Consider the following 21,152-nt stretch of genomic DNA (forward strand, 5'->3'; position numbering starts at 1 on the left):
GTTTTGAATTAGCATTGTCATGTATTTTCTGATTTCTCTTGTCTGTGATGATGACGGCACTGGAATCTTTATTGGTTATGTGTCAGCAGTGACTACACAGTGGGTACTACTACTTAATTTTAAATTGATATATTTGTGCATTATAGTGGTTCTATCCTTAAACTTATAGTAGAACTCAAGATTGGTTTAGACTGGTCTTATTCATGTCCATGTGGCAAGGTTATGTAATATGTAAATGACAGGAGGTGTAGGGGATTGGCTGGTACATAAAAGTGTTCACTCTGGGTAAGTACAGTGATTGAAAAGTGTGGAACCTTGTCATTACAGTCAACCATATGCAATTACCTGTGATTACTGAAGGCGCACAATTTACATTTAGATGGCACTACCCAATGGAATCTGTAATGGGAAATGTTGGATGTTGATTGACTGGTTGTTGATTGGATTTGACAGGTTGTTTGACCGAGGTAACTGCAGAATGAACCTCTAGATGGCGCTGTGTTCATTCTCTTATCAGCCGCAAGAGCTATAGTTCATAGGCTTACGTAGCCTAATAATGAAGCTGTGTTTTTGTCTTATAAACGGTATTATTTTTTGTGTTCTTCCAGTTTCTGCAGCCACTGGTGGTTGTATCTCTGGATAGTGTGAGTGTTTTCGTGATTCAATTCTCTGTGACTTTATTTGGGTAAAATGTCCCTCTAGCATCTTAACTATTTCTCTTCAAAAGATTGATGGGTTTTAGATTCAGTACAGCTGACTTCTTATCTTATAATTCTATGAACTTGCCCTTATTAAATTAATTCATATTTTGTATATACAGGATATCTATATCTTTATGCCGGAAAATAAGCCATTAGCCGTTTGTGTGTGTGCATACGTGTATGTGTTTGTGTGTGAAGTGTGTTGGTGTGAAGCAGACAAACCTCTGCTTTGATGTTGAGCCAGCTGTGTGACTGATTATGTGACAGAGTATCTGGCTCTCAGCTAACAGTCCCATTTATTGGGTTAGCCGGTGGCTAATCTCACAGAGTCCGATTTACTGACACAAGCCAGTGTCCAACCTCACGACAGCTGCCGTACTAATTGGTTTTGATGCTATAGTGCTTCAGTTGGATCACAGAGGGGAAGGAATAGTAGAGAGGGCCATAGAACCTCGTCTGACAGTTCTGAACTTTGAGTGTTCTGCATCAGAATCATCAAAGGCCGGTCATAAGGCCTATTGTTGATTCAGGTTCTAGAATGCACCGAGAGTTCCACTCCAGTCAGTGATCTAATGGACAAACCCAAAACAGTAAAGTCAAATGCAATCTGCAAATGAAGTGTGTATCACCCTTGTATGGTAGAAAGTAAGTGAATGGTTGACAGTATTTTGGGGTCTTTAGAATGTTATCCTAATAAGGACTAGATTAGACCTGTTGAACTTTTGAAAGGAGAGAGACATGGACCTGAAGACATTCCAGCGTTACACGGCCGCAGCTCCAGATCTCCTGGAGCAGGTAGCCGCCCTCCTCCAGGAATGCCAGGAGAAGGGGATCCTGCTTCCCAAAGGGATCCAGAACCTGTGCTCCCTGTCCTGGGAGGAGCTGTCAGACCTCCCTGCCGATGCCAAACCCCTCCACCAGGCCAGGGGGTCCAGCCGACCCCCACGCCCCAACCCAACCCAGTGCCAGCTGCCCCCGGACACACGCCGCAGGATGTCCATAGTCACCAGCCAGCCCTTGCTGCTCTTAGAGTCCGCCATGTCTATTAGGCAACCTGGCGTTCGCTTCAGCACCTTGAAGTTCAAGAAGAGGTTCTCTGTCGCCGACCGGGAAAGCCACAGTGAGCCCAGTAGTGTTTAGTTACACTGCTACCTTTGATTTAACAATGCAGAGAAATCATGTGTTTTCATCATAGGAAATTGCAAAGGGGTTGTAAACAATCGGGGGGGGGGGGGGGGGGGGGGGGGGGGGGGTTGCGGCGCAAAAGAATGTTGATTTGATTTGGTCAAATTGCCCATGATGGATGAATGATTATCTTGTTTGGGAGAGAGTTCAGGGTCTGAGTGGCTTTGATCTGGTGTGTCTGCAGCGACCTGCATTCCAGTGACCTCCACCATACGGCTCTATCTGGAGGAGTGTCTGTCTCATCTCTCCTTCTCTCTCACCTACAAAGGTAACGATGTGGAAGCAGGACCGAGGACGCACACCTCTCCTTTAAACACTATCATCAAATCAGATATAACCCTGCTTCAAACATCTCTCTCTCTCTCTCTCTCTCTCTGTCTCTCTCTCTCTCTCACTTTCTCTTTTTCCTCTCTCTCTCTCCCTCCCTCGCCACCCCCCTGTAGAGACGAACAGGGGTCCCTCCACACCCCGTCTCCACATCAAGACTCTGGAGGTGTGTCATTGGGCTGTGAACAAGCTGAGACCCATCCTGGACCACATGTAGGTGCAGCGTAGATACTGTACCAACCCCTCTCCTGACCCCCTTCACTCCTCCCCTGTCTTAAAAGATACTACCCTGCTCAATTATGAGCCACATATAGGCCCTGTTCCAATACTTTACAAATGCATACTACCTTCCTCCCTTCCTTGAAGTCATCACTGATCTAACCTGCGGTGGATTGGTCCATGCAAGCTTTTCATTGCGTTGCTTTCACCCATGAAGTCATGTCAGATCAGTGATTTCAACGGCGGGGAGAAAGGAAGGATACATGCATCTATGTAGCATTCCAACAGGGCCACAAGTAAGGGCAGTCTTACTTGGCTAACCATGTGCTGACCCATCCGCTACTACAGAAGAGAGGAGAAGGCCTTGCTGGAGGAGAGAGGTCACACAGGTCCCCCAGTGACTCAACACTACCGCGACTATAAGGTCCGCCAGCCGCCGTCCACGTCCAATCCCCACGCAGGCGACTGCCTCTTCCCCTCCGTCCCCAACATTAAGTACCTTGGCTACAGCGTCTCCCTCAAACTGCACTACGGACAGCCTGATGGGACAACCTTCATCTAGTATCCTCCACCCCCACCCTATTGTGTTTGTGTCTCTCCCTCCCTCCCTCCCTCCCTCCCTCTCTCCCTCCCTCCCTCCATCCATCTCCTCCCTCTCGCACTCCTCCCCTCCTTTTGCTCCTATCACCCTCTTGTATTTGTGTCTCTCCCTCCCTCCCTCCCTCCCTCCCTCTCTCCCTCCCTCCCTCCATCCATCTCCTCCCTCTCACACTCCTCCCCTCCTTTTTGCTCCTCTCACCCCCTTGTCTCTAACCATAAGGAGGACCTTCCTCTCTCTATTGTCCCTGACTCCCCTGTCTCAGCTACCCCTCTGGTTCCGTGGCAGTGTGTCTGGTGCCCAGCGCGGACACCCGAGGGGGTGTGTACACCAACATCTTCAATGACAGTCCGCATGACACGTTGCTGGCCTCCTTTAAGCCAAACGGACATGGCTTTGTGTACCATGCAGGCAAGCTCAGGTACGCACAGCACACCACTGATCTACAATGACAGCCACGCCACACTGCCCACCATATTCGGTGTATACAGGTGTTGTGGACCATCCACAGAACCAGATACAGAAAGTAAAAAAGAAGAAAAAGCTGGTTTTGTTTGTCAGACATTACTGTGATATACTCATGAGACAGATCAGTATGTATTTATTGTATTTATTTATTTTATTGCATATGAAAGTCAATGCCAGTATGTCAAGTCATGCCTGTGTGTTGTGTGTCTCAGGTCTAGTTGGTTTGCCTTGCTCGTGGGGACCTTGGGGGGCCAACAGTACACACGAGAGGGATGCCTGACCAAGGAATGGACCTTCAACCTGAGGGCTCAGCAGGAGGCTCTACATAAATATAAGGTGTTGTGTGTGTGTGTGTGCGTGCGTGCGTGTGTGTGCGAGCGGGCATGTGTGCACACGTGCGTCTTATGTCACTTACACGGGGGCAACACATCTACCATCGATTATGTGTGTATTCCTCAGGTGAATGAGAACATGAACCTGACTTTCAGCAGCCACATGGGCGTGACCCTTAAGTTCAACGTCCTGGCCGAGAGCATCACGTTGAGTCTGAGAGAGGAGCAGCTGGTAAGGAACCCATAGAGGCTCATTCAGAGGGTATTCACAGGGAACCGTACACACAAGGCACAGAGAGAGTAAACACAGGGTAACAGGAAACAAGAGACACATGGACATTTCAGTGAGCGTTCAGTGATATTATACGAGAGATTAGATAGACTGATGATTAGATAGCCTTGATAGACTCAGAGCAAAGTGCATCTCTACAGTGTTGCTAAATCGGTTAACACAAAAGCATACAGAATACAGCGGCAGCAGGAGAAAGGCCCGCGTAATACATATGCCATAAAGCAAACAAAGGTCTAGACTCAAAGCTGATAATGCCATTGTTAAACCAGTACACACTGACGACCTTGAGCTAGGAAAAAGCAACAAAAAAAACATACATTGGCGTAACTTGGCAAAACAAATTGATAGCGTAATGAAGAGTTGCAGTGGTTAGGTAGATACGCACGCACATCATAAATGGGGGGAGAAGAGACTTGGACGTTTCAGTGAACAAGATATTATCAGAGTGATTCACTGGATAGGGTTTAACATGCCACTGTGCAGAAAGGTGCGATTGACCATCTCCTCTACTCCCCACAGTTTGATTAAACTCACGCATGATTTATCTACCGCTCTTTCCCAGGATTATTCCATCATTTGCGCCTCTCTTTTTTTCCCCTGACGCTGCACGCTGATGCTCTGTGCCAGCGCCGCTGAATAGGATTGTGGGATTGTATTTATGTGTCTCACATATCAGGTTTACAACACAAGTAACACTGCCAGGAGTAAATAAATTAAATCAGAAATTGGTTTCTTCACTGAAGCATTATTTGTGGGTAAAAAATGAGGCGGCTCCCTGTTGCGTGTGAGACATCTTATTTGTTCGATGTTTGATTGATGTGTTTGCTTTTAAAAAGCTGCTTGTCTCAGTATAGACTCACAGTAGGGGGTGTTATTAATTAACATAATGGAAATGTCACTTTCTGTTTTCTCTCCCTTCTGTCGGCTCATGTACAGTGCTTTCAGTAAGTATTCACCCCCCTGGACTTTTTCCACATTTTGTTGTGTTACAACCTGACTTTAAAATAGATTTGATTTATGTTTTTTTGTCACTGATCTACACAAAATATCCTATAATGTCAAAGTTGAAATTAATTCACCCCCTTTGCTATGACACTCCTAAAATTAGCTCAAATGCAAAAATGTCTTCAACAAGTCACTCAATAAGTTGAATTCAGTCCAGGGGGGGTGAATACATACTGAAGGCACTGTATTTGTTTTACCATCCCCCTCCATCTCCATCTCTTCTCCCTCTTTCCCCCCTCTCCCTCTCCCTCTCCCTCTCTCACCCCTCTCACTCCCATTCTTCTCCTCTTAACCCTCCATCCCTACCTCTCCTCATCCCTCTCCCTGGTATAGTCGATGAGTGGCAGGGAGGAGGGCCCTGGGCCAGCAGGGGCGGAGCCAGTCGAGGCTGAGGTGGAGGTCTACAGATCTGAGCTACAGGTGATCAGGAAGAGAGTGAAAGACACGTCTTTGCGCTGGCTCCATTTCTACCTGGTGGCCACAGGTATGTCCTCACCACATGGGGCAACCCTGGCCTGCATTCCATTCTAAAACACTGCCCTTTTTCACTGATATGATATACTGACTGAATAGGACAGGTCCAAGCAATATGGGGAAACTAATCACTAGTAGGTATCACTATTGACTACTCCTACCCAGTCATCTCAGATCTGTTAAGTGGACTGACTGACACAGTGAACTGCTGTGTGCTGTTCATTACTAGTCTTCATTTGTTGTCTGAGAAACCTCCCTGTTCTCTGTCCTCCAGGCCTCGTTGATGAACCACTATTCCCTGACTCCAAACCCAGACCACCCAAACACAAGGAGGCATGGACTGCAAGTCCCAGAATGCTCGTCACCGCAGAGGAGAACCTACCTGCCTTTGTGCGGCCAGCTCCTCTGAGGAGGAATGTTCCTCGCCCAGCCACTTGCAGCCTGCCCATGTCCAGACCTGCCAACCTGTTCAGGCATGCCTCACACAGGTAAGAGACACACACCTCTCTTTTTCTCTCTCTTTCTCTCTCTCTCTCTCTCTCTCTCTCTCTCTCTCTCTCTCTCTCTCTCTCTCTCTCTCTCTCTCTATCTCTCTCTCATGTGCTCTTCACTCTCTCCTACATCCTTCTCCTTCTCCCGCAGGGCTAAGTCTGCAGGTCTACCGTGCGTTTCCTCCCTCTCCGCCCTCCCCTCCAGTGAGACCCCTCCCCCTCCCTGCCCCGCAGCGCTGCGTTTCCTCCTCCTCCATGCCTACGAGGGCCAGAGCTGCCACTGCTCCACCCGCCTGCCCCTCCTCTCAGACCTGGAGCTGGATCTCTTCCTCAGGGCTCCCTGGGCCCCGCAGGGACACGTCCTGGTGGTCTACATCACCTCCTCCCACTGCCCCCCGCCACACACACGTGTCGTGGAGGCCGTCCTGCAGAGGGTCCACCACAGACAGGTCCACAACTCCGCCCACCCCTGCGCCAAGGTGAGGAGTTGGGTGTCAGCAGGGTGGAGTAGGGGGGGGGGGGAAAAGAGCGGTAGATGAATCATACGTGAGTTTAAACACACTGTGGGAGTAGAGGAGACAGTCAATCGCACTGTTCTGCACAGTAGCATGTTAAACCCTATCCAGTGACTCTCGTGTATAGTGTCTTACTCACTGGAATGTCCAAGCCTCTCTTTTTTCCTGTTACCCTGTGTTACCCTCTCTCTGTGCCTTGTGTGTATGGTTCCCTGTGAAACTTTCTGATTGAGCTATGAGCCCTATGGGTTCCTTACCAGCTCCTCCTCTCTCAGACTCAACGTGATGCTCTTGGCCAGGACATTGAATTTAAGGGAACTTTATGACACCCACCCATTGCCTACAGAATACACTGTAGGGCACTATAGGCACTGGCCAAAGTTTAGGTTGTCACATGGGATATATCAGCATCAACAGAACATGGCATGAATGGCGTCCGCTCAATGGTAGTGAATGTGGATGGCTGTCTTGTTTGTTTAGTGTTGATGTACTGTATATACTATATGCCATTTAGCTGATGCTTTTATCCAAAGCGACTTACATTGCAGTGAGTGCATACATTTCAGTATATATGGTCCCAGCAGGAATCAAACCCACAACCTAAGCGTTGTTAGCGCCATGCTCTACCAACTGAGCCACAGAGGACCCTATACATGATGTTTGTGTGTATGTGTGTCAGTGTTCCCAGGACCCATTCAGGCTGGTTAAGTACGACATAGACACGGCGACTCATCTGACCCAGACACCTCTCCCTGTCCTGGTCCAGAGGCACCGTGTAGGACCAGGAACACTTCTGGTACGGGACAGAAGCCGGAGCTAGAGGAGGGTGGCGGGGGTTAAGGTGCAGGTTGATGGTAGGGTGGGTGAAAAATACTGACCCTTATTCAGTGGTTAGGGTAGCTATTGTACCTACTCCCTACAGTAAGCAGGGGGATGGGCTTCAACGCTGTGTGTGTTTTGTGTATCTCCTGTATGGAAGGGGCGGCTCTCTTCCTGATTTGGTGGAGGGGCCTGACCCCCGTATGACCTTGGCTACTGTGTTTTTTCCCCTCTTTGTTTCCGTGGCCTCTAGCGAGACCAGCCCAAGCAGAATGGGAAATACTCACACAGACACCGTCACCCTCTGTGTTTGTGTATGAGTGTGTGACTGTCTGAGGGTGTGTATATTTGTGTGCACTCATTTATGAAGATAAATGAATGCGTCGGTGCCAGGGCACATTCTAGAAGTGCGGGGAGGGGGGGGGGGGGGGAGGGGCCGGGGGGGGGGGGGGGGGGGGTAGATGGGAGGGGTGCAGTGACAGGGCCTCACAGAGTGATGGTCATACAGGGGGACTTTAATATGCACATACATGCATATGTAATGCAGCACAGGGCTCAATACCCACAACAATAAAGAAAAGGCCACTTAATGAAGGTTATGGCTGTATAATTCAGCCCCAATAAGAGAAGAGAGAGGGAGAGAGGCACACACAATGGCCGCACCGGGCACAGATGAAAAACGATAACACATTTTATTTTTTTGCCCTTTGGTCATTGCCTTATTTTGTATGTAAATAAGGTTTGTTTCCCTGCTATTGTGCAGATATAATACAGCAAATGTGAAAGGATGTGTCACTGGATAGAAGGCCACACAATAACGAGTTCATTTATTGTTCTGTGCCTTTGTTTCGCCCTGAAGTGTCATGACTTGCTGTCTATAAATTGCTGTCTGCAAAGCCAAAGAGTAAAATGCATGGAAATTAGCCATTATCTTGTTATTCTATGCCCAGCCCACACCCTGTTTATCACATCTCAATGTGGTTCTCTCTTAATTCTATTTAATTATTTTCAATTCAGTTCAGTTCAAAGTTGCTTTATTGACATGACATTCAGCAGTATGTATTGCCAAGGCAAATATGAAACAACATATAACTCTCTCTCTCTCTCTCTCTCTCTCTCTCTCTCTCTCTCTCTCTCTCTCTCTCTCTCTCTCCCGGTGTGTGTTTGTGTATTCCACAGATGTATGCAGGGGGGAAGCTGATTTTCGGAGGCAGCGCTCTGAATGGCTATGGCTTCAGCAAAACTAACCTCCTGAAGCAGATTGCTAAAACTCAGAGTGACTATGCCAAGGGCAACTTCCTGCCCCATGACTACAAACTGGGGTGAGTCTGGAATAGGACCCAAACTAATTCACTCACAACCAGGAGTTGTCCCAAAATGTGCCTGTCTTGGAAAACTATCAGTGGACACTTGTTTAACTTGCATCCCGTCAGAGATATCATTCAAATATCATGCGTCACCTTCAAGTAGGCTAAATGCTCATGCAGATTGGAGTGTTTTCAGAGCCATTTGACGTGTGAAGTGTTCTACAATGAAATCAATAATTACAGACAAGCCAATGAGCATGTGTTAACTCAACGACACTTTCCAGCTCAGTAAAAGCATTGACAGGAGGGTAAAGGATATTGCGTCTTGGCATTAAGTGTGTGTGTGTGTGTGTGTGTGTGTATGTGTGTATTTTGCTCTGTGTTTTGCTGTGTTTTTTTGCTGTGTGTGTGTGTGTGTGTGTGTTTTGCTGTGTGTGTGCGTGCGTGCGTGCGTGCGTGCGTGCGTGCGTGCGTTCGTGTGTGTGTGCGTGTGTGTGTGTGCGCCCGCTTGCGTTATGCTGTGCTGTGTCAGATCAATGTTGTGATGGATGAAATAGTAAACAGTAAGTGAGAGCCTCCTCCTCATGGCCTAGAAAGCCAAGCCTGCGACTGAGGAGCTTCCAGAACTGTCAGTACAAGCAAATATTTTGTGGTCGAATGAGCATAATACGGTGAGCTTTTGTGTGATTTCCTTTGTCAAATTGTGCTGTGATGTTTGACACCTAGGTGTGGTTGTATTCCAGGTGCTGGGAGGCCAAGCGTCCTTCTCAGAGTGCGCCAGTAGGACACAGTAAGGGGGACGGGCCTCTCAGGACCCGATCCTCCTGCTCCCACTGCAAGGAGAACCGCTTCCCTGACCAGCCTCTACACAGGTATAACCACATACACTGCAAAAACATCAGCCCATACACACACACACACACACACACACACACACACACACACACACACACACACTGACTACACATACACACACACTGACTACACACACACACACACACAAATACAAGTCTAGACCCCGGCAGCACACAAACACAAACCAGCCTCCACACAAGTGCAGTAACCACAACTACACACTGACCACATAATACAACAACAGTGAACACACACACTTGACTACTGAGTCATCCGCATTCAGTTTCTCTCATCCATGTCTGATCCATATTGTGCTCGACATGTCTGATCATTCATTAACACTGTACTGTATGCTTTATGATTACTAGGCTAAGCTAGCCTAAGCTATACTCACTGTGTCCTCTACCCCTCCCCTCAGCTCAGTAGGAGGCTAAGCTAGCCTAAGCTATACTCACTGTGTCCTCTACGCCTCCCCTCAGCTCAGTAGGAGGCTAAGCTAGCCTAAGCTATACTCACTGTGTCCTCTACCCCTCCCCTCAGCTCAGTAGGGGGCACTGCCCTGGACTTTGTTGTGTCCAGCATGTCAGAGAGAGTGTCCATCCTGGCCATGCAGAGCAAGAGGCGGAGCCTAGCCAGGCCCTCCACACCATGACGGAACGGTGCTGACACCAGAGGGACAATGTTATGCATCACTTCAGCGCCACTTCTTTTTTTTTCTTTTTTGCTGACTTCACAGTTTCGGGTGTTTTCATCCGTTTTGAGGGTCGGGCCCGAGTGTCACATTGACTGAACTGCCCTCCACTCAGCGACAGTTCTGCTTCTCGTTTATGGACTTTGATTCTGACAGCGCTGACCAAAAATGAGACGATTATTTCTTTATGGAGAGAATCAATTATTGTTTTTTCAAGTTTAAAGTTCCAATACAAATAAAGTTAAAAAAAAAAAAAAAAATCAGATTTTTTTATCATAAGTATATACCTACAGTATACGCTCAACATAGACAATATATATGTAGGCTGCTTTTCTTTATTGAAGATACTCGTTGGTCTGTTTTAAGGTCTGCCCCATCAGGACCAACACAGAAGCTAATGGAGCCTTTATGAGTGGGGTTATGGTGATGGGGAGCAGGGACAGGGCTAGTGTCTGACAGTTATCTCCCGGCAGTCCCCCTGCCTTATGTCCTTTACCGTTGAGCAGAGACCACGATCAATGCCTTCTTTATGACAGTGCAGGGAAGATGGTGGGGGGGGGGGGAAGGAATATGTTTCCAGTATGTCTGCCCCTCGTGAATGCAATTTTATAGGTATGAGAAGCAATAAAATCGGCAATATGAAAGTACATGGAGCCACAATGGTGGTAGAGGTGATAAAAGCCTGTAATGGCATCAAAATTGCTGAAATTTTGCAGATGTAATGTATTTCCCATATGTGTATGCTGAGCTCTTCTGAAAGGTTAAGATGACACAATGAGAGTCTTTAATGCGCATATTAAATATTAAAAGGACTTTATTATGTCTCTAAAAAGTGAATATTTTCTGTATTCTGAGATAATATTCGGAAGTAATTGCCTGTTATTCGTTTAAAAAAAAAGAATAAAAGAAATGACGCTAATTGTGTATGTGTACAAGTGTGTACTGGATCTTTCCTGACATATTTCCAGTATGACTCTTCATTTCTGCCAAATCTTGTACTGTACATTGAACTCGGGTACTATCAATCCTTTGTAAATTCATAAGGACTTTTGGCAAGTTATGTCATAAATAATAACTCACTGAAGCTCAAAGTACCCAGATAAGACCAGAGGGGTCCTGGTGCACTGAGAGACTGCTGGAAGTAGAGATAGAGAGTGATGAGTGTGAGTCCTGCACAGCAGGCTATATTGGATGGCCTGGAGCATGGTAGGATTATGTCCACATTGATCCACCTCTAACCGTTTATTTTTCTCATTTTGCCATTGGCTTTTTCCAACACAAGGACCAGGACACATCCTAGCCTAGATAAGATGAGTGGTGCAGAAATGGTCAGTGGTGTGGTGCCCTCAGTGTGACCTTGTGTCAGGGTCTGTAGGGGTCAGTCAGGGGTCATGAGGTGGGGTCAGACTTTAGGCCATGTTATCAGAGCAGGGATCAGTTCCTGGATTGGCTGAATTGATCTCCAGGATGGAGTCACCAGACCCGATCACTGAATGGCTAATCAGACTTCAGGTTAATGTGGCCATGTTTTAATACAGGGTCATGGGTCCAAGCGCAGTGAATGGGTGTAGAGGGACAACCCTGTGTACGACAGTAGGCTAGTTTAAGTAGGCTGCTACCATGCCAGAGAATGAGGGGTAAAAACACTACCTCTGATGTTGACCTGTGAGTTTACCCTTTACAGTACAGCAATGCTACAGCTAACCTACAGTATCACTTTCATGTACATCTCTTGAGGGTGGACAGGCCAAGGCTTCCCTTCTCAATGCCAACATCTACACATATCTGGTTGGGAACACACCCATCTGTATGCCATGTAGCCTAGGGCACTTTATCTTAGAGAGGACAGAGGGCAGAGACGAGGATTTCACTGTATATTATCATCTAGTGCCATGTTAGCAGATACACTGAAGGGTTTCTATGCTTACATTAGAAATGCCGCACATCATGAGATGATAAGCTGGTGGACAATGGGGACTGGTGTCTCACCGGGAGAGAGAGAGAGAGAGAGATAAAGAAAGGGAGAGAGAGACAGAGAGAAGGAATGCAAATTGATGCAGGGTATAAAACAGACCCGTTCAGAGACTGCCCCAAGGGAACAGGCAGGAGACATACACATGCCTACACATGCCCTGCCAATCACATCCATCGATTTTCCACACACTTAAATAAGCAATGATGGCACTATAAAACACATGCACATACACACGCACGTACGCACGCACGCACACGCACACACAGTCAGTGGTCAGTCTTGGACAGAGTTAAGGAGTAAAACAAATAGGTTATTTTTATGAACACATGCCTAGCTGTTTTCTAGTAATGGCTACAACCACCGAATGGGCCATTATGGTTGTGTGTGTTATAGCTTTGACACCCTGCACTGCTCTATGAGAACACAACGTTCCACTGTTGTAAGTACTGCAGTTTCGGTAATGGCTTATCACTCACTAGGCCATTCCAGTAGTGTGTATCATATCACAGGCTCCGGTAATGACTGATTCAGTGGGTGGTCCAAGCCTAAAGGTCCTCTTCTCTCCATCGCTCCACCGAGAATCATAATAAGTTAGCTTGTGTAACACAAATGCTGCCACTACTGCTGTGTCTCTACAGTAATGTCTCCCCTGTTGGGTGGGTGTGAAACAGTCGTAATACATATGTGAGACTAAGCTAACACCAGTGTGTTTCCCCACTACAGCCCAGTAGTAGCAGATGGATTACAGAAGCCCTGTGGGTAAGGGGATGACTCCATTTAGCTGCCATAGAACTCACAGCATGGAGTCACTGAATTTATGAGGTAAATAACTCCTTCACAGTTTGCAAAACACTGTTAGTGTTTCAATTTCACCTCACTAATTGACTTCTTCCCTCCAAGAGGCTTCCACAGGCAAGTGAGTATGGTTCTTAAAGGTTACAGCCAATAGTCATCTGAACCTTTTTTGTCAATCAACGAGCTCCTTATAATACGACAGTAAGGGAGAGTAAAGGCGGTTTCAATTGATCACACCGAAGTAGCTGGGTTCTAAAAGAACGTAATTTTGGTGGTTAAACTGCTGAGATGTATCAAATGGCCAGAAGAATGTTTGTATACTTGTGCGTTCAGTTGAAATGGGAATTCGATAGGTCGTTTGTCTCCTGGGCTCTGTATTGTAGCCTATCCGTCGTCCTCCACGGCCTGTTCCTCAGGGCGGCGGATAAAGAGATTAGCGGAGTGCTGAGCGCGGGCGGCACTGTGTGTGCGATCGTAATGGACTCGTAAATTCTGCTGACGTAAAAGACAAAAAAAAAAAGAAAAAGCGAATAGGGGCGATTCGGCAGAGAAGAGTCACTGGCGGTGTTTTCTCTCTCTCTTGCCAGCACAGGTTTCTGGGGACGCGTAGACCTCAGCTGTGTTCCCTAATTAGTTTATGTGTTGTAAAACAATCCAGGGCAATTACACATCATCTATGGGGAGATTAAATGAGGGTTTTGACAGGGCAAGAGGTACTTTAAACTTTGCAAGAGGGTTGTACACGTTTGAGACTGTGGGCCCTTTAATGTTCTGGAATGTTGAAGCCACACTGAACACGGAAGGGATACTGTTAGGCTTATTACTGGTTATGGGTAGTTTATAGTATATCTTGAATCTGATGGATCCATTTTCATTTGCAATGTTGAGTTTGTGAAATGAATGAAGACCATAAGTAGATTTGATGCAACAGGTGCTGTATTAGAAGAGTTTAGTTTCATCATGGTGATGTTGTGATGGTGATACATGTAAGTCAGTGATTCTCTCTCTCTCTCTCTCTCTCTCTCTCTCTCTCTCTCTCCTTTCTCTCTCTCTCTCTCTCTCTCTCTCTCTCTCTCTCCTTTCTCTCTCTCTCTCTCTCTCTCTCTCTCTCTCTCTCTCTCTCCTGTTGATGATGGATAGAAACCCCCAGGTATTGATCTGCTCTTTATTCCCAGCCCAGCTTTATCAAGGTGTTCCCAGCACTGTTTTTCCAGGGAAAATCCCAAATGAGGTGCAGATAAGGGGGGAGACCAGGGAGACCAGGGAGAGTCATGGACAAACACTTCATGGCAGCAGTTTTAGAGCCTCTTACATCTCTGTTCTTCAGGGTGAATGTGGCCTCCAAGAAACAAACAACCCAATTTAGTATGATAATGAACACTTCAACCGAGACCTCACATCCCTGGTCCTCTTTTTCTCTATCCCCCTCTCATTGTCAACATAGTGTGGATGTCACTAGACAACATTTGCCATAGAATGGTTGATACTTTGATGGTAGTTGGCACTAAAAATATTGTTTTCCTATTGTACTGTTCAGTATATTGTACCAGATTGGGTACTGTACCATACCATTCATGGTCAATGTGTGTATCCAGTTTATATAATAAATGAGACTACGTAGGATTCAATAACAGCAGAAAATATACCGCTGAACTCACAGGCTAACCAACATAACCGACTGTTTTGGTACTTATTGATGTGCGCTTGGTTACAATGTTATCTCTATCAGTGATAAAACAGGTGATAATGAATGTTTGTGAATGTCAATGTGGTTATCTTTTCCCCATGGCATATGGAAAACAAGTGGGCCTATCCTACAGGCTAAACTGATCCCATCTTGGCTTGTGTTGGAGATAAAGAATTTGTATTCATTACGTTGTCAAGGATGGAGAACTCACTCCATGAATATGCCAGAATCAATCCCACCTGTCTACTGTGTTTCGCCAGTCCACTATACTTGATAGCATAGCTCCATAGCGATTATTGAGCTGTTGTGATTCTGCATTCTTGCCTTGATTGGACATCCATCACCTCGGCGTGAAAATGGTCTGTCCTTTCCAGCGTGCATCTCACACACACACACACACACACACACACACACACACACACACACACACACACACACACACACACACACACACACACACACACACCACAAGGGGTCAATTCAGGTTAATCCAGCACAGTTTATGGAGATGGATGATAGATTCTCACATAAACATGGTCATTACGATTTGTTTGAATTAAAGTAATAGTTGTCACTTTTGATTAATCTGTTAAACGTGTTGGCCCTCGAGAGTATCACGATGAGGATTTTCATGTAAATGTTTTGGCTGCAAGAGATTAATTTGGAAAATAGGTTTTTTTTTCCTGCACCGGTGGTGGCTGTACGTTTGAGTAATGTCATCATCCTTCTGCAGCCTTCCAGCCTCTGTATAATGAGGCATCCTCAAACAATCAAGGGATGTCAAATCCCTGGTAGGGAAACACGACAAAGCACTGAAACCCCTCCTCTCAGCTGTTCTGTCTGGCTATGATGCACTAGAGACTCGTCCGTGGGCTATGCTACGTTAGGTATTGGGACACACGCACGCACACAAACATGTACTGTGGTATGACATACAGTCCATAAGCAATGAGTTTGTACCTCGACCGTCTGATTGTGCTCAAGTTTGGAATCTACTGTATAATATTGTGTAACCAATGTTTATTGGTATCCTGACTATTTCTATTTGCTATGTCTGGATGGTTGATTGATTTGTCTGTGGGGGAACAATTATTCTCCATGTAGAGAGGCAGTAAAGTAGAGATGGATGTCCTGCAACACAGCAGACCACCACAGACCCAGTGCTGACATTTCCAAGAGGACAGGGGGGAGATCCAACATTAGCCTGTTTTAGACATGAGCGTAAATAAAAACATACAGTGGCCCTTGTCAGGTCTTAAAATTATACAACACTCACACACACACACACACACACACACACACACACACACAGACACACACACAGACACACACACACACACACACACACACACACACACACACACACACACACACACAGACACAGACACACACACTTGACCTTTCTTTGTCCATTGTTTATTGTTCATGGTTATAATTGCATGCAGACGATGCTATTTCTAGTTGCCTTTTTCAGTGCAAAGTTTTCCTACTACTTTTTAGCCTTCCATGATTTAGTGCAGAAATGTTTCAAATAACATTTATTAGCAATTCAATTAATGTGGCCAACAGACAAAGGTGTGTTTTGACAGTAACCTGATTATACTTCATGATAACCTGATTATAGCTTACTGTGATTTATTAGGGCAGGCATTGTAAATGAGTCAGCTAATGATTGGTCTTTAAGGTTTATTGTTTCTTTAAACAAAGACCCTCAAATCAAGTGTCATTCTTATCTGAGAGACAGACTATTTCTCCCCGATATCCTTGTTTCCTGTCTGTCAGTGGGTCTGTTGTGTTTCAATAAAGTTCTATTAATCAAATCTAATTCAGAGTGACCCGGGGCACAGTTTTTTTTTTTTCTCACCATGAATCAGAGGTTGAAAGAACATTCTTTGAAAAACAAAGCAGCGGAGAAACACAAAATGAAAGAAAGGAGAGAGAAGGGGGGAATGTCCCGTGGTCATTGTATGAAGGTCAGGAAGGTCGTACAGAGGAACAAAAACAACAGTCCAGCTGTGTGTTCTTCCTTGCTGTAGTGTGATGTGATGTTATATTTAGCCCACCATGACACAACAAGAGGTTCTCTGAGCAGTCCCAAAGCTCACCATACTGTTGACCTGACAGGACACACACACACACACACACACACACACACACACACACACACACACACACACACACACACACACACACACACACACACACACACACACACACACACACACACACACACATACACACACACACACACACACACACACACACACACACACACACACAAGGCATATCTGCTTAAGCCAAGAACACGGTCCAAGTAGAACAAACATGTTTTCATTCAAGTTGTGTTTCTTGTCACTTTCAGTACTATGAAAGAATGAGCGCAGTATGTTTTGCGGTAGTTGACCTGGTGAGAAAATTGAATAGACTCACAGAATAGCTGACACAATGGATATGATGACAGATAAAAGCATGTTTACAGGAACACACACTTCAACCCTTTGACATACTTCAGCCCCCCACAACAGTTCCAGTTTTACAGCTAAATCATAACAACGAATGAACTAGTGACTCTGTTACTGTAACATGTCATACAATGAATTAGTATCATCTTTAACACAGCCAGCTCTCACCTATTGCCACTGTTAGTGGGTTATCATGTTATCATACAGTAGCTTAGGAATGACTGTAAACCGGAACACCATAGACTGAGAGACCCAATAGAGGGCTTATGTAACTACTGTACCTATACCGTGGTCCTCAGTTGGTAGAGCATGGCACTAACAATGCTTGATTCCTACTGGGACCATATATACTGAAATGTATGCACTCACCGCAATGTAAGTCGCTTTGGATAAAAGCGTCAGCTAAATGGCATATATTATATATATATATATAAAGCTATTGGCCCTGATGGAGAAAAAGAGCAAGAACATGAAAACGTGTTTACAACATTGGAATCTGTCTCGCCCTCTGCCCCCCTTTTGCTGAAAGACCTGAAAACAGTCACAGGAAGGAGTAAATCAAGAGGGAGTTCTTTTTTTAAGCCTTATTGTTTTCCCTCAGAGTAGAAGAGAGGAGGAGAGGCGTGCCCACCCTCTCCCTCTTCCCCCTGATAGCCTGGTGAAGACAGGAGCCAGCGGAGAGGTGGAGCAGATGGGCCAGTGTTCAGACACGCACGCACGCACGCACGCACGCACGCACACACACACACACACACACACACACACACACACACACACACACACACACACACACACACACACACACACACACACACACACACACACACACACACACACACACACACACACGGGTTCCCCCACTTTATCATTCCATAGGTATGTATGTCAGCTCTGGAGAATACATGCCCCAGTATCAGACCACTCACTGTGTACAGTCTGGATGATAAGAGCATGATGGAGTATGTTAGAGGCCAGCCACACACACAACTGAAATGCTTATGAGGCTGGTCGATGCATGGTGTGAGGAATTCAATTTCATTGCTTTTGGTTTGGACCGTTCTCTCATTGTGAGTGGCTCTGAAACACAACTTTTATCAAAATGGGTGATGATAAAAATGCAATTTATTCGTTTGAATTGTGGGGCTGGTTTCAGTGGTTTCATTTTCCAACGGTGACGAATGTAAAACACAAAACATTGAATTTTCAAGTGAAACCTGCCTATGATGCCGTTAGTGACAGCCACAGGGCTGCATTTACTGCGGGGGCCAGGAGGATAAGGTAGAGTGAGAAAGGGCAGTATTGATTGAGTTTCACAATCTTCTAGGAAAAGGAATTACTTTCTCTCCCTCTCCCTCTCTCTCTCTCTCTCTCTCTTTCTCTCTCTCTGTCTCTCTCTCTCTCCCTCTCTGTCTGTCATGTTTTCACTCTCTCTGGTTCTAAATGTTGATTTGCAGGTGAGGTGGACCTAATCACTCCAGTACGGTTGGTGTAGCAGACAGAGTGGACGGTGCCGTCCATTAATCACCCCCCCTCCCACCACCCAAACACCACGGCTGGTTACCCACAGGTGCACCCTAGCACTGACCTCATAGCAGTCGGTAACGCTGACCAAAACATCTCACACACATCCATGACTGTGAAAGGGCAATGGTCCAGGTCCGAGATCAGAACTGGCCTCTTGACCCTCTTTCAAATCCGTTTCCCTGGGGTTTGTGTGTGTGTGTGTGCGTGCGTGCGTGTGTGTGTGCGTGCGTGCGTGCGTGTGTGTGGAGGAAACCCCCATCTCAGAGCCCAAAACATGTTTTTATGTGCGTCACATCTGCAGCCCCTTGTTTATCAGGAGATTCGTCATTATTCTCTCACGCCTCCGACCAGGGCCACATTCTGAGCCCGCCTCCCTCCCCTTTATTGACTCAATATGAAAACACATTTATTGGAGCAACAAAGGGAGTCAGGGGTAACGACACTTAATGTTTTTCAATGAGCGGAACAATCTGTGCAAGCAGTGTTATACATAGCCCCAGCCAGAGTAGTACTGAAAACAGTGATGTTGTTTTCCCTGAAGCAAAAAAAAAAATGTTATTTTGGACTGGTCATTTCAGTCCATTGTAGGATGTTATGTGCATGTTTTTAAAAGTTCAAGTTGGAGTATTCTTCACAGATAGAAAGGTACAGTTATGTCGTTTTCATGATTGACAACTCAATTTTGTTTTATCTAGCATTGTTATAGATAGGATAAGAGTGGGTGACTCATTTCAACAGGTCCATCCTAGGAGAGGCCAGCATGGTGTCTCCTCTTGTGAGCACCAGACTTGTTGATCTTTACATTACCAAAGTCAAGTTTATAGTTGCATGTCTCCCTGCTGTACCTCCACAGTCTGCCCCTATACTGTTCTGCCTCCAAGCTATTGAATAACTGCTGTTCTGCTCCAAGCTATTGAATAACTTCTGTTTTGCATATTGAATCATGTCTACAGTGATCCTCAGCCCGGCCGTGACATGCCTAGATTTGTGACCTTTAAGTGTCTTTTAAGAGAGAGTACAGAAGAGGGGATGGCACGCCACGTCGCCTCTTCTCAGGCGGAGGAAGTTTATCCAGCCATGTGTGCTGTCACAGCAGGGGGGAATGCCCCTGATGCTTGGGAACGCTGTAATCCCAGCGTTACGAGTTTCCCCCTCGGTGTCCCTGGGCAGAACCCGTGTCCAGCACGCCTTCTGTGCAGGCTTAGCCTCACTTGGAACCACATGTGACTCTGAGAGTACACTGTATGGGTTGAGATTACCTCTGCAGCACATCACGACTGTGTGTGTGTGTGTGTGTGTGTGTGTGTGTGTGTGTGTGTGTGTGTGTGTGTGTGTGTGTGTGTGTGTGTGTGTGTGTGTGTGTGCGTGTGTATGTGTGTGTCTGTGCGCGCGTGTGTCACAATATTTTCAGTGCATGCAAAGGGAGGCAAACTGCAAAGTCAGCTCAGTCCTCATGGACTATTACGTCTGTTGTAGTTACAGCAGGACGGGGCAGGAAGCAGGGATGGTACATCCAGGTAGGGAGGTGGATGAGTGGAATATGGTTTATATTAAGGGTAGAGCAACTGGAAATCACAGCACTCCAAAACATGTTACCTCATCAATGTAATGGAATATAAATTATTTTGGGGTTACCATAGTCTCAGATGGCCACTTATAAGTGACAAAAATACATTACCTCATGGTCATCAAGTGGAAGTTACAACACTCCAAGGGGTTAAATGCGCCCATTTTTTCCATCAGTTGCTAAGGAAGTGGAGCCTGGTTGTACAGGAAACAGGGAGAACAATTTCCTGTTATGCAGAAATGTTTTAAGGGACTGCTTTCCTCCAATCAGACTTCAGATGTGTGGACAGGAAACCAGGTCCAAATGGCAAAAGTCTCAGGGATCCTGGAGATTCTTCATTAAACCAAATGTCTTATAAACACTATATGCAAACGAGACAATTATAGCCCAAATAATCAAATAGTACATTTTTTAATTTACTGTTGTTTTTGTTTTAAAAAAAATTATATATAAATCATGCAGAAAGAGTTGTATCACTACCAGTTTCTCCATGCATTGGCTTTCAATGACCGTTAGAGCTGTTCAATCCACTGATAAAAGTCTCAATGGAAATCTCGAGTGATGGCAAGTTGGCAACCTCATAGTGTTGTTTTGATAACAGGTCAGTCTCCTAACCTCTCCCCAGGCTATTGCTGCTGCGGACATAAAGACTACATTTCAAGGGATTTGGGACCTGGTGGGGCGCACAAAGATTAGTCAGTCCCTTTCAAGGCAAAGAAGCTGCTCCTCAGGAAGCGCGAGGATGTACCTCCCGCGCCGCGCTCAACTCCCAACTCCAAACCCTCGCGCCTCATCGCGCCGCAGCACACAAGATGCGCGCGCCTCCAACCAAAGACCACTACCGCTGGAAAACTTGACGCAAT

The 21,152-nt window shown here is 46.0% G+C and overlaps 1 protein-coding gene across 1 annotated transcript; it reads left to right on the top strand.

Moving 5' to 3' along the window:
• Positions 1-1,439: 1,439 nt before the first annotated feature.
• Positions 1,440-11,152, top strand: LOC310803662 (uncharacterized protein C3orf20-like; the record flags this gene model as incomplete). The annotated part of the gene is made up of 13 exons (XM_083668516.1): positions 1,440-1,821; positions 2,071-2,154; positions 2,330-2,426; positions 2,781-2,993; positions 3,296-3,451; positions 3,711-3,834; positions 3,958-4,062; positions 5,461-5,611; positions 5,876-6,089; positions 6,244-6,571; positions 8,606-8,748; positions 9,477-9,605; positions 10,129-11,152. The coding sequence occupies 13 exons, from the start codon at positions 1,440-1,442 to the stop codon at positions 10,238-10,240; spliced, it is 2,238 nt and encodes a 745-aa protein (XP_083524642.1). The 3' UTR covers positions 10,241-11,152.
• Positions 11,153-21,152: the final 10,000 nt, after the last annotated feature.

The sequence above is a fragment of the Argentina silus genome, assembly GCF_951799395.1.
Source record: "Argentina silus genome assembly, chromosome: 4".
NCBI classification, from domain to species: domain Eukaryota; kingdom Metazoa; phylum Chordata; class Actinopteri; order Argentiniformes; family Argentinidae; genus Argentina; species Argentina silus.